The sequence below is a fragment of the Peromyscus maniculatus genome, chromosome 7 (genome assembly GCF_049852395.1).
Source record: "Peromyscus maniculatus bairdii isolate BWxNUB_F1_BW_parent chromosome 7, HU_Pman_BW_mat_3.1, whole genome shotgun sequence".
Classification (NCBI taxonomy): domain Eukaryota; kingdom Metazoa; phylum Chordata; class Mammalia; order Rodentia; family Cricetidae; genus Peromyscus; species Peromyscus maniculatus.
Genome location: NC_134858.1, coordinates 16,327,767 through 16,341,139, shown reverse-complemented (window position 1 = coordinate 16,341,139; position 13,373 = coordinate 16,327,767). Strand labels below are relative to the sequence as shown.

At 39.5% G+C, this 13,373-nt stretch overlaps 1 protein-coding gene across 3 annotated transcripts in view; it reads left to right on the top strand.

Annotated features, from left to right (window-relative positions):
- Znf561 (zinc finger protein 561) overlaps positions 1 to 12,237 on the top strand; it is a 29,649-nt gene extending 17,412 nt beyond the window's left edge. The window contains exons 3-9 of one of the 3 annotated variants that reach the window (XM_006987044.4): positions 616 to 776; positions 2,097 to 2,251; positions 2,910 to 2,998; positions 4,021 to 4,147; positions 5,066 to 5,146; positions 6,334 to 6,413; positions 6,831 to 12,237. In XM_006987044.4, the coding sequence (XP_006987106.1) occupies positions 2,227 to 2,251; positions 2,910 to 2,998; positions 4,021 to 4,147; positions 5,066 to 5,146; positions 6,334 to 6,413; positions 6,831 to 8,243 (1,815 nt within the window). In that variant the 5' untranslated portion in view covers positions 616 to 776; positions 2,097 to 2,226 and the 3' untranslated portion in view covers positions 8,244 to 12,237. The remainder of the gene's footprint in view (positions 1 to 615; positions 777 to 2,096; positions 2,252 to 2,909; positions 2,999 to 4,020; positions 4,148 to 5,065; positions 5,147 to 6,333; positions 6,414 to 6,830) is intronic. The other 2 variants (XM_016005571.3, XM_016005573.3) reach the window with 2 other exon arrangements.
- The last annotated feature ends 1,136 nt before the right edge of the window (positions 12,238 to 13,373 follow it).

Genomic DNA, 13,373 nt, shown 5'->3' with positions numbered 1-13,373 from the left:
AGACAGGATCTCTCATTGAATGCAGAACTCTATTTTGATGAGACTGGTCAGTGAACTCCAGGGATCTTCCTATCTTTGCCTCCCCAACACTGGGATTACGTGCCCAGACTTTTCCTGGGTACTGGTGACAGAACCCAGGTCCTCATGCTTTCATGACTGAACTGTCTCCCAGCTTTTTGTTTGTTTGGTTTTTAAGAAAATTTAAAATTATTATTATTTAATATGAATGGGTATGTGCACCACTTTTATGGCTGGTGTCCTCAGAGGGTGTTAGATTCCCCAGAAATGGAGTTAGAGATAGTGGGAGCTGCTATATGGATGCTGGGAATTGAACCAGGTCCTGGAAGAGCAGCCAGTGCTCTTAAGACACTGAACCATCTCTCCTGCCCTGAGTCCTTTAAAAAAACAATCCTGTCAATTCTTACCTTAATCTCGTGGTCACAGATGATACAGCCAGTGTTAGTTTTCTTTGGTGTTGCTCTCTTGCCCCAAACAAGTCTGTAGTTCTGTGCTTCCCGTGTGTGCATATGCAGGACTCTCCTCAGCTGCTTGATTTCCTGGAGCCCTTATGAAGTAATATATCAGTTCTTTTGTTATGATTATATTTCCCCATAGGACTTCTAGATCTTTACAGAACAGGATATTTTCTGTGTCCTTCCCTGCTCTGCTCATGCCTACCACAGGAATAGGACTTCCTAATTATTTGCTGAAAGAATTAAAGAATAAGCCAGACCTGAAATAAACTTCCAGTACCTACAGTAAATGAAATAGAAGAGGTAAGATTATTTGTAATCATGTTTTTATTTTAACCCATATATTGAAAATACCATTTTAGTACATAATAAAAAACTCAGATGCTTGTGTTTTTTTCCAGACATATTTGATTTATGTTTATAATAAATGAGATTAGTAGTTTTAAAAGATTCAGAACCTGGGGGTATATATTAGTGGTAGAGTGTGTGTTTAGCTTACAATGAGGCCCTAGGTATAGCTCACAGTCACACACAGGGCTGGGGATGTAGCCCCATGGTAGAGTGCTTGGCTAGTGTACACAAGGCCCTGAGTTCTATCCCAGCACCACATAAACCAGGCATGGTGGAACGTATCTGTAATCCTCGTAGTTGTGAGATAGAAGTAAAAGGATCAGAAGTTCAAAGTCATCCTCAGTTACGTGGTGAGTTCAAGGCCAGCCTTTATATGAGATGCTGTCCTTAAAAAGAGAGAGAGAGAAAAAAAGATAGATTCAAATAGACAAGCTATTCCAATTTTTTTTTATTTTTTTTTTTTTATTTTTTCCGAGATAAAGTTTCTCTGTGGAGCTCTGGCCTTCCAGGAACTGTCTTTGTAGACCAGGCTGGCCTTGAACTCACAGAGATCTGCCTGTCTCTGCTTCCCGAGTGCTGGGATGAAGGGCATGTGCCATCATCTTTTATTTTTTATTTTTATTTTTTGTTTGTTTCTTAAGACTGGGAATCTTTATGTGGTTGAGGTTCTAACTTACAGTCTTCTTGCCTTGGCCTCTGAAGTGCCAGCACTAAGCGTGTGGCGTTGGGCCTTGTGCCAACGTACTTACGCGTTGTCAAATAACAGTCATACTGATTTTTAGAAATACTTCCATTTTAGTTTTTTAAAATTAAGTCATAATGTGTACCTATGAAGTAATCATTTACATATGGAACTAGTGAATCCTGAATAGTGCTGTGGTGGGTCCATGTTTTGTCACGTTGGGGAGCAGTAGCAGTCATAGAAAATCAAGCTTTCTGGACAAACTCAGTTTCATCAAGTCTCAGTTCATTTCCAAGCAGGGTAATACTAGACTGACCACTAGTGCTGCCTGGATATGGGTGTTTTAGTGTGGGTAACGATATCTACTGATGTCTACTGTGTAGGACGGTTATGATAACATGTGAGCTTATATGTGTAAACTGTTAGCACAGCTTCTGACAAAACTAGTAACTGTTAATTGGTATGCGTATGGCTAGTGAGTAGATGTTGGCTGGTGGGTTTTGCATATATTATCTGCAGAGAGTGAGCACTACTGTGTGATGTTTGCTGACTGACGTTCGATGTTGTTGATTAATGATTGATGTGAACAGGACTCCATATAACCCTGTATTAAGAGGAATGGAGATTGCCTCTGTCCACTTAGATTCATAAGCTGTCCCGAAGTGATCTTGGCATCAGGGAAGGGAGTGTTCAGGCACATTTCACCATCAGCATCACGGGATGGCAGCCATTGATTTGTCCCATGGTAAGTCCTTGTTGAAGCTCTTTTTTAGACTGTTTTAGGTCTCTCCTGCACAGCAAATTCCAGTGGGCAGGGCTTCAGTATCTTGTGTGTTCGTTTACAAAGAGCTGAAATGGGTCACATAATAGTGCTCTGTGATTTAGGCCCGGTGTGTATGCTTTCAGAAGAGGTGCTGTATAATTGTCCTGAGTTCTGTTACCAGGTGCAATTTAGAGTCATGTTTTTCTTTCTACTTTTTATTTTATTTAACTATTATTATTGTGTGTGTGTGTATTTGTGTGAGTGAGGGTACATGTGGAAGTCAGAGGACTTTTTTAGGGAGCCAGTTTTCTCCTTCCATTGTGGAATCCTGGGATCAAACTCTGGGCACCAGGTCTGAGCACTCAAATTAACCTCATGGCGCCATCTCACCAGCCCCAGAGTCAGTGTTTTTCACCCTTTAAGTTTCTTCATCTGTAGAGTGAGAACACTCCCTTTCTCAGCAGGCAGCAGAGTTCCTAGCCTGCCCCCCTGGCTCCGGGGGAGACGGAAGTGCTGTGTATTTCTTGGTAGGAACATGTGTTTATGTGGTTTGATGAGGGTCCAGATGACAGGGAATGTCACACTAGAGTAGAGTGACTTCATGGCTCTGGGATTTGATGTCGTCTTCATTTCCTGTCAGGTCTTCTTTCTAGAGAGCCTGTCTACATCTATGAAGAAAATACAGAGGAGGAAGAGACGGTGACTGACAACCAGGCAAATTGTTACCAGGTAAAAAGAAAGGATAGCATTCTACCAAATAAAACTTTTTGGGGGGCTGGAGAGATGGCTCAGCGGTTAAGAGCACTGGCTGATCTTCCAGAGGACCCAAGTTCAATTCCCAGCACTCACATGGCAGCTCACACCTGTCTGTAACTCCAGTTTCAGGGGACCCCAACAACCATGGCAAAAACACAAATGCACACAAAAATAAAATATATTTCAAAACTTTTTTGTCCATGATCTAGATGCGTTTTCTTCTAGAGTCTAGAATCTAGACAGACTCAGCCTCCAGGACTTCTTAAAGGAAATGCATTCTCCTTAGGAGGTGAAGAGTGTCTGGCTGAATTTCCCTGGGGAGCAGAGCCTTATATTGGTAACATGTTACCTTGCAAATCATTCTAGCATTTCTATAATTGCTACTTAATGTGTTTGCTTGGCTGGGGATTGAACCAGGGCCTTTTTACCCATGCTAGGCACATGCTTCACCACTGAGCTGTATCCCCAGCTACACTAGGTAATCTTTTTTTTTTTTTTTTAACGTAGGGTCTGGCAATATAACCTAACCTTCCACTCACTATATAGTCCTGGCTGGTCTCAACCTTCTTCTCCAGTGTTGAGGATTATAGACATAGGCCTCCACTAACTAATCTTGAGTCTCATGTGACAACTGCATGTTCTTTTGTTTTGTTGAGTGCTCTGACAGATGATCAGGCAGCTGAGAGCACCCTTTTCTCAGAAGATCTACTTATTAGATATCTACAGTTTGCTTAGGAATATGCTGCGATGAGAGAGTAGGACCAGAAGAGCTTCTAGCCTGGCTGTGCTGGTAGAAATCATGCTTAGTCATGTGACAGTAGAAGGTCGGCAGAGTGAGTTTAGAGAGAAGAGTTCCTGGGGCCATTGAATCCTGCAGCTGGATTGAGGCTGATCTGAGAACCATGTATAGATATTAGGTCCACCTTCCTAATTTTCCATTGAGTACTAGCAAGACTGTTAATTGGCTCAAACCAACATGTGTGTAATTGGTTTAGGATTCAGTGACCTTTGATGATGTGGCTGTGGAGTTCACCCCAGATGAGTGGACGTTACTGGACCTGACTCAGAGAAACCTATACAGAGAGGTGATGCTAGAGAACTACGAAAACTTGACCTCAGTAGGTAAGGCAGCCAGCATTCCTCATTACCTTTTATGAAACAGATACATATTGCATGCTTCTTAATGTGTTGGAGATTGATCGTGTTAATTTTGAATATAGTGGAATGACAAATGCAACTTTTAAAATGAAACAGCTTTTGTGTGGGCGTGCAGACAAGGGGCTCACACCTTTAATCCCAGCACTTGAGAGGCAGAAGCAGAAGCAGGTGGATTTCTGAGTTCAAGGTTAGCCTGGTCTATGTAACAAATTCCAGGCCAGGCTATAACAAGCCATGTTCCCAGCTTCAACAAATAAAATTCCTGTCACAATACATAATAATCTATGGTGGCAGTTCTTTGCTTTTCCCTTTCTTCTTTCCTTTTCCTTTAAAAAATATACTTGTGACTCTCACCTATTTTTGGCAATAAAAATCTTCTGTGAATAGTCCAGGCTGGCCTCAAACTTGGAATTCTCCGTCCTCATCCTCCCAAGTTATGGGATTTCAAGTTTCACACACCACTGTGCCTTGCATAGTAAGTAGACTTGTTTTTGGAGAGAGAGAGAGACAGAGACAGAGAGAGAATGAGTGAGTTGCCAGAGATGAAACCCCAGGGCAGTGCACATGCTAGGGAATGCTCGGCCCTGGAGGTATAGCTCCTCTTGAAAGTGTACATTAACTTGCATTTGGCTTTCAGGGGTCCTTTTTGGGGCACAGAAATAGGAACATTGTCTTTTATGTTGCTAGAAACTGCACTTAGAGCCTTAGGCATGTTAAGCAGACAGTCTACCACTGCACTACATCTCTCCCTCCCCTGCATTTGCACTTTTACTCATTTTGAAAGAATTTCTTTGCTTTCATTTGAAGTATGATTTTCCTAGTCATATAAAAGTTTGCCATCTCTTGTTTGAACCTCTTCCAATCATGTTTCTGCATATGCAGGATGTCAGTTCTTCATTCCTAGTCCGACCCCCTGGTTAAAACAAGAAGAGTTGGAGACAGTGGAAAGCGCAGTTCCTCAACGTGAGTATGCATGTAGAAATCTGTTTGATGAGTTCAGTATTGTTCTGAAACTATAATCAATTTTCTTACAATGTCCTGGCCTCAGAGATTGGAGCCATTTTTCTCAGAGTTTGAGATATCTTCCATTTTACATAACCTACTGTTTCTATCTATTCATGCACACCTGTGATCTGGTATTCATGCATACCTGTGATCTGGTAACACTATGTGTTCCATTTCCTAAGTTTAGGACTTCAATGTTAACTGTTTTTCCAGACCTTCTGACTTTCCTATTGCTATAATTCCTACAGGATCAGTTTGTAATTCATAAAATGTTGACTCTACTTTTATTTTATTACTATTTTTTTATTACAACTTTTTTGTTGCTCTTGTTTTTGAGGTGCTGGGAATTGAGCCCAGGTCCTGGGCTTGTGAGGCAACCATTCTACCCACTGAGCAGTCCTGTTGCTAAATTTTTAACATAACAAAATCCTTAAATATGTGCAGTTACTTTCTTTCACATGTAGGAGAGAGTGTAATGTACAAATCTCGGCAGATGTGTGGAGGTTAGAGAATAACCTCAGAGTCAGTTTTCTCTTTCCACCATATCAGTTCCAAGGCTCGAACTCAGATTGTCACGTTTGGTGACAAAGTAGTCTCCACCTTTTATTTTGAGACCAGGTCTCTCATTGAGATCTGGGGTTTACTGACCAGGCAAGGCTGGTTGAGCAGTGAGAATCAGGTAATCTGCTTGTCTCTGCCTCTCTAGTTACTGGGATCATTAGCATGTACCACTATGCCTGGCATTTCAAAGTGGGTTATGGGGTTCAAACTCTGGGCTTCATGGTTTACCAACTAGCCATCTCCCTTGCCCCTCCCTTTTCCTTGTTTTTCTGGTACTGATTTTGAAACAGAGTGTCATAATATAGCCCAGGATACTCTTGAACTTAAAAAGAGTCTCTGGCTTGAGCATCTTCTGCTTTAAGATCACAATTGTGCACTGTTATGTCTGTCTCACTTTACTTTCTCATCTTTTTGGTTTTGAGCCTTAGCCATTAATGTCTGAGCCATCTTTCCATCCCTCACTTGTATTTTCTTAATGTGATTAATTTGAAAAGAAAGGCAAATGACCTTTACCACCTTTAATTCCTTGTATGTACCACTTATTTTTTTGAACTTCTTACGTTTCTCTTTCTATTTAACTTTAGAATTGGAATTGCAACCTAGAATTGATGATACAGAGCTTCCGAATTATTTTAAGATGCAAAGTTCCAGTGCAATAGAAATGGTAAGATTAGCAAAGGATTTTCTGTTTCATACTCAGAAAAAGAAGAGGGTGTTCTGTTGTAGAAAACTATTTGAAATGATATTTGAGATGACTAGTCTGCACCCAAGAGGAATTGATACTTCTGGAGAACTATTTGGAATATCATGAATTGGAAGATTCCCGAAATATACCGTAAAGATTATATCTCATTGTTTCCACTAGTATGTATTTCTATATATGCAATTAGACATGAAGGTTTTAAGCAATTTCATGAAAATACACATTTGTTTTTTAAAAAATGCATATAATTAACCAGTCCTCAAGCTTTGGGCAAAGGGATCTGTCATTCAGTTTGGAAAAAAATAGAGGTCAGGAAATAATTGCATGGAAAAGAAACTGTAAAATTCATATTGAACATAAAAATGTTTTTGTCTTTAGGTGGGTGATTCATCCCTTCCTCAACAGTCAGAAAACCATAATGAGGGGGACCTATGTGACTCTAAGCCATGTGGAGAAGTGTTGGGGGAACAATTATGCCTTAACACAGAGGTGAGCATGCAGAGCCAAGGATACAGTTCTGAGTGTAACTGGTATGGGAAAGACATTCTTTCTTTCCTCAAGGAAACCTCTACTGGACAGAACGTTTCTGATCTTAATCAGTGTGGGAAAATCTTCAGTCTGACTCCAAACATCATGTACCCGAGCACTAGCACAAATGAGAAGCCCTTTGAATGCACAGACTGTGAGACAGCCTTTTTTAATCCGTCGTACTTTCAGACAGATTTGAGGCCTCACAATGGAGGAGAGCCCTATGACTGGAATAAATATGGGAATGGTTTTATTCACCCCACAAGCTTTGCTATGCATCTTCCAATTCTCAATGCAAGAAACCCCTACAAGTTTGAGGAGTGTGGAAAGGACTTTCAGTATTTTGCATGCCTTAATAATCCCATGGGAATGTGCACTGGAGATAAGTTCTGTGACTGCAAGGAATGTTGGAAAGCCTTCACGGTTTCCTCACACCTAACTCAGTATGTCTCAATTCATACTGAAGAAAAATCCAAAGTATGTAAGATATGTGGGAAGTCCTTTGCTAATTTTTCTCGACTTTCTGCACATGTAAAAACTCACAATGAAGAAAAGCCCTTTGTATGCAAGGAGTGTGGAAAGGCCTTTAAAAATATGTCATACCTTAATGATCACGTTAGAATTCACACTGGAATAAAATCATACAAATGTATGGAATGTGGGAAAGCCTTCCTTCGATGGTCAGGCCTTACTGAACACATAAGAGTTCACACTGGGGAAAAGCCTTACGAATGTAAGGAATGTGGAAAAACCTTTTCTAGATCTACTCAGCTTACTGAACATATAAGAACACACACTGGAATCAAACCTTATGAATGTAAGGAGTGTGGGAAAGCCTTCACTCAGTACTCAGGCCTTGCCACACATGTACGAATTCATAGTGGAGAGAAGCCCTTTGAATGTAAGGAATGTGGGAAGGCCTTTACCAGGACCTCTGGCCTGATTCATCATGTGAGAACTCACACAGGAGAGAAGCCTTTTGAATGTGTTCATTGTGGGAAAACCTTTATAACTTCCTCCCATCGCACAAAACATCTGAAAATTCACAGTGGCGAAAAGCCCTTTGTGTGTAATATATGTGGGAAAGCATTTATATATTCCACATCCCTTAACATTCACATGCGAACCCATACTGGAGAGAAGCCCTATATATGTAAGCAGTGTGGGAAAGCATTCGCTGTTTACTCACGTCTAAGGAAACATAGCAGAGTCCACACTGAAGAGAAGCCCTATCAATGTGAGGGTATGAGTGTTGCTATTTAGCCCATCTGTTGCCACCTTTAAATATTGACAGTGACACCAAAGATCATCAAATTAGTCTTATCTGCTTTGTGTGGGTTATAATGGCTCACACTGGCCTTAGACACCATCCTAATTTTGTGAAACAGGATTATTTAGTTGTCCCTCAAACTTTCTTTTGGGCAGTGCTGAGGATTGGCCTTGAAAATCACACATGCTAGGCAAGCACTCAATCACTGAGCTACATCCCTGGAACCTTTTCATGGATATCAGAGTCTGAATATTTGTGGGTCATAAATGAGGCCAGTATACAAGATGGCCTCATTCTGATGCTTTACTCTTAGTGATTATAACATTTCTAAATGCTATAAAATAATGAAACAGATTTGATCCTTTTGTTTAGTGGCTGCCAGTGTGTCTTGTTAATGTGAAAATTCACCACAAGCCAAAATAATATAGGACACAGGTGGTTTGTGGAAAGACATAATCCAGGCAACTATTCTGACCCCATTGATTCCAATAAGCATACCAAGAAACATCCCTATCTGTTCTTAGTAGCTGTTCTATCGACAGATGTTATCTCTGTGTTCCTTTATAAAATTCAAAAAGTGCATTCCATCCCACCTTTTGGGATCTATTTTGGATTGAATTGGCAGTAACTTTGTTCATATTTCCAATGTCCGTTCCTCAGTTTGGTTGAGATTGATCTGTGCATTGAACTGAGTGTTGTAAATGCTAGGTAAGTATTCTGCCACTAAGCTAGATCCCTAGCTGGCTCTTAGTCTTTTTTATACAAACTTCTCAGTTATTGTAATGTGGATTGGCTGAGAGTTTTTCAAGGTACAGTTCTCTTTTGTTGAACAATTCCTTCTTAGCTTCAGTAGTTTCCCCTTTCATATTTTACTAAAAAGCACTCAAGAGGAACCAAGTTGCTCCTTTTGAACACTTTAATTACAGCTCTTACATACATTTCTTATATTATCACTCTCAAGTTCTAACTTCCACACAAAATGCAAGGTTCATGACCATTACATATCACTGATTGCTTTTTCTTCATGTTCTAGTAACATGTTCTTCCTTCTTAAGGGAGCCCTCACCAGAATAGTGTCTACCTATCACTCAGTTTCAAAGTTACTTGCATCTGTTTAAGTGTTCTTTTACTGCAGTACCCAGGACCACAAAACACCATAGCCAGCACTGGCAAAATGGCTTAAATCAAATCAGGAACTGAGGTCAGTCCCAGGTACCTCCATAGTAAAGGGACAGGATGGACTGCTACAAGTTGTCCTCTACTTTACATGCATACCACAGCTTGCACACACACTTAGTGTACCACCATAAATATAACAACAACAACAAAACTAAGTTGTTTTGGGTTAGCATAGTATTGGGTTCCATTATGACATTTTCATATTTATATGTTATTGTACTCTATTCTCATTAGCTTACCACTTTTTGGATAGAATTTAGGGCTGTGGGTTTAGCTCAGTGGTAATAGTCCTTGCCTAGCATATGCAGAACTAGTTTTTATCTCCAGCCCTGGACAGATAATATACAGCAATTTACTTTCTCATACAAGAAAACAGCATGGGAGCTAGTGAAATGGTTCTGAGGGGAAAGCTCTTGCCATGCAAACATGAGGACCAGATTTGGATCCTCAGAACCCATCTAACTGCCAGGTGGGCATGGAGGCCCTCCTGTCATCCCAATGCTTGGGAAGCAAGATGGGAATCCTCAGGTGATTTGAGTAGCTAGGTTACTTGAATCCATGAGCTCTGAGTTCAGCAAGAGACCCTGCTTTGATAAATAGAGTGGAAAGTGATTGGGGACACCTGATATTATCTTTTGGCTTCCACATGCCGTGTGCAAATGTGTATCACATACCAGCCTGCGTATATACACACATTAAAAAAAATAACAGCATGTTTGACTTCTGCTGCAGACTTTTACTGGCATGCAGTCTCTTTCACATGACAAAGCCTGAAAATGAGGTTTTCTTTCTCTTCTGATAAAATCATAGCCTTGTTGGGTGAGGTTTCCACTCATTGTCCTTGCCTAACAAATGGAATTCTAAAGACCCTACCTGGACAATCATGCTGTGGGTTAGATTTAACCTGAATTTGAGAGGGTCATCAGTTCAGTACATGTATGTATAGATTCTTTTGGTTTCCTAGACAGGTAGTCATACCTGTAGATAATGACTTTTTTTCTATTTTAGTTGTTACTTTTACAGAAATGAGTATGATGTCCAGCACACTAGTCAAAGTAGTAAAAGCGTATTTTTCTTTAGAATTATAATGAGGTATGCTCTCCATCATACTGATTCGCTTATTAGATAGTTTTTTTTTTAATATCTGGATTTTACATAATGATTTTATAGTATATCTTTATTGGTGAAGTAAAATTCCTCTTGGATTCATTCATTGCTTTCCCTGTATCTTCTGTGATGACTTGTACTCATTTGCTGGTAAGACTAAAGTACCTAGGATTTCCTTGGTCCGTAATACCTAATAAATACTGGAATGAGTAAAAGGACTCTAAAATAAAAGCAGTCATTTATTAATGATGATTATATATTAGTTGTCTCATCTTAACCTTAAATTCCTAGATATATTCAACTTGGACATTAAGGATCATTTTTGTTTTGTGTGATTGCTGAGGATCAAACAAACCCAGGATTAGGCAGGCACTCTGCCACTGAGCTACAATCTTGAGACAAATGGATCCTTTTTACTACTTAGTGTTGATTATGTTTACTCACATAAAGCTTATCATAGATAATCTTGAGTAACATTGACGTGTAAGTTTTCCTTGTGCAAGAAGGAATGGAGCAGGGGATAGGTAGAGTTTCTGTTTATCAATCAATGTACAAGATCCTGGTTTCAATCCTCAGCACCACCAAAACAAATTTTTAAAATGAATTGACTGGTTTTTAGCTGTAGATTAGAACAGTGTCATATACTACAATTAAGTGTATTCCTCACTTTTCTAAATTCTTAACCTGTTCAGTTATCCTGATCTAGAATAGTTGATACTGTTTTGGGTACCTTATCTTAAACTGTTCGATATCTTTTATGTTTATAGGACACCTAATATTTACAATATCATTTAAAATTTTTGAGTATATTTTTCTAGGCATGCTTTCATTTTCACATACAAAGCAAAAATTTATTTTTTTCTTATATTCCTAATATTTCCTGGTTGTATAATTAAATTTACTTTGGGTCTGTCTTGCATTCTGCAATGATTTCTTCTTGTATTTCCATTGAGTTGATCTTGAAAGTATCCAGTATTCTTTCAGTGAGTATCTGTCTCAAAAGCAGAGTGTGTTACCACCCACTTAGAGATTGGAAGCCAAGTCGGGAGGGTCACAGATTTAAGGGTAGCCTGAACCTGGGCTACTTCGTGAGACACTGTCTTAAAAAGATAAAAACCAAAATAAAACAGAAAAACAAACAAACAAACAAACACAAATGCACCCAAAGGTGGAGTTGGGGGCCTGGTTAATGATTTGGGAGGGAAAAATCATCTTGAAATATTTAAACTTTCTTATATAGTTTTTATTCCATTCACTCTGGTAGGTATTTACATGGCTCTCTCTTTCTCTCTCTCTCTCTATATATATATAAGCTTTCTTTTTGTATCCTTAGTTAAAAAATTTTTTTTTGTTGGGGGGGGGTGCTAGGATTCAAACTTAGGGCTTTACACATGCTAACCACTGACTTATAACCCAGCTGTAGATGTGTCTTTTATACATACTTTAGTTGGAGTTTTAAAACTCTGAATACTTGAAAAATCCTGATTAACAATTGTTTTAGACCATTATGTATAATGCAATGAGTAACAAATTGGATTTTTAGCAACTTGGTTTTTTTTTTTCTTCTGTATTTGTTGCATGTACCTTCTCTTTGTAATGATATTTTTATTGAAATTTTGCCCAGTGCTTGAAATCTATGTACTCCATTTACTTTTATTTTAGTTGCTATTCTAAAACATTAAATCCAGTTTTAAAATAAAATCTGTTAATATCGTTTCTTTCTACCGGAGTAGACTAGACAATTTGCATACAGATTCCCATCATTGACTTCCTGAGTGAGCATCACAATTGCAGAGACCGAGAAGGGAATGCACCATCATACTGACATAGAAGAAACTCAAAGGAACAGTGGATGTTGTAGAGGATTTAATATATTTGCTGAGGAGATGCTAAATCACACAAAGTAGAACTTAGCCAAGGAAGTGCTGCCCCCCTCCTCCCCGCCCCCCAGTACCCCAAACTTAGTAGTGTGCTACTCAAGCCTGGTAGAGGTAAGCAAATTCATGATTCATGATGTAAATGTTTGTTCACAGGCCTGACTGGTCAGCCATTAGTCTCATCCCCAAAGAACATGCCTTTAACAGGCAGCTCCAGGGGGCAGCGCAGGGTCACAATGGATGTTAAATCCTGGCCTGCTGTAAATTCCCAGTTCTTTTCTTGAGAAAAGCATAATTCTGTTGAAAGGGCAATATGACCCTGGGTCACATCTGTTTGAAAAGAGCAGCACTGGTGTACTTAAATAATTTTGGCAATGTTTTTGCTTTGTGAATCATCTCTCTGTCCAGGTGGCTAGACTTGCAGTCTCCTGTCTCTGTTTATAAATGTTAAAAGTGTAAGCTGGGACCTAAAAGATTTAAGGATGACTGTGTGTAAAATGCATAACCCTAAGGTGTATATAAGTTAGCAAAATTTTCTATTTAAGGCCAGCTCTTATTGGCGCGTTAGCCCCATTTGGCAGTGTGCTTAATAAAGAGCTTTTCCTTCCGTTTTTAAGTGTGCAATGATTTCTTATTGGCATATTGTTGCTATGGCAACACAAGCCCCTGACTGAACAAATTTATGGCAGAGGGGGCCAAAATGGGTCTCTTGATCACAGCCATAAATTCTTTGATGTTCATCAGAAGACGGAGTAGCATCTCCTTTTCCCTTTTATGTGAGCTGGTCTTGACTCAGTTTGACCAGTGTAAGTCAAGAGAGTTCAATTTTGGAAGTTCCTCAAAAGGCTTCTAATAACATCACAGTTCTCAGCTACTGAACTGTGGGGTTGTTAAGCCCTTCGTGTATCAAAGGAGTGTCAGTATCCAACAGTAGAACTGTTTGAATGACTGCGCATTCAT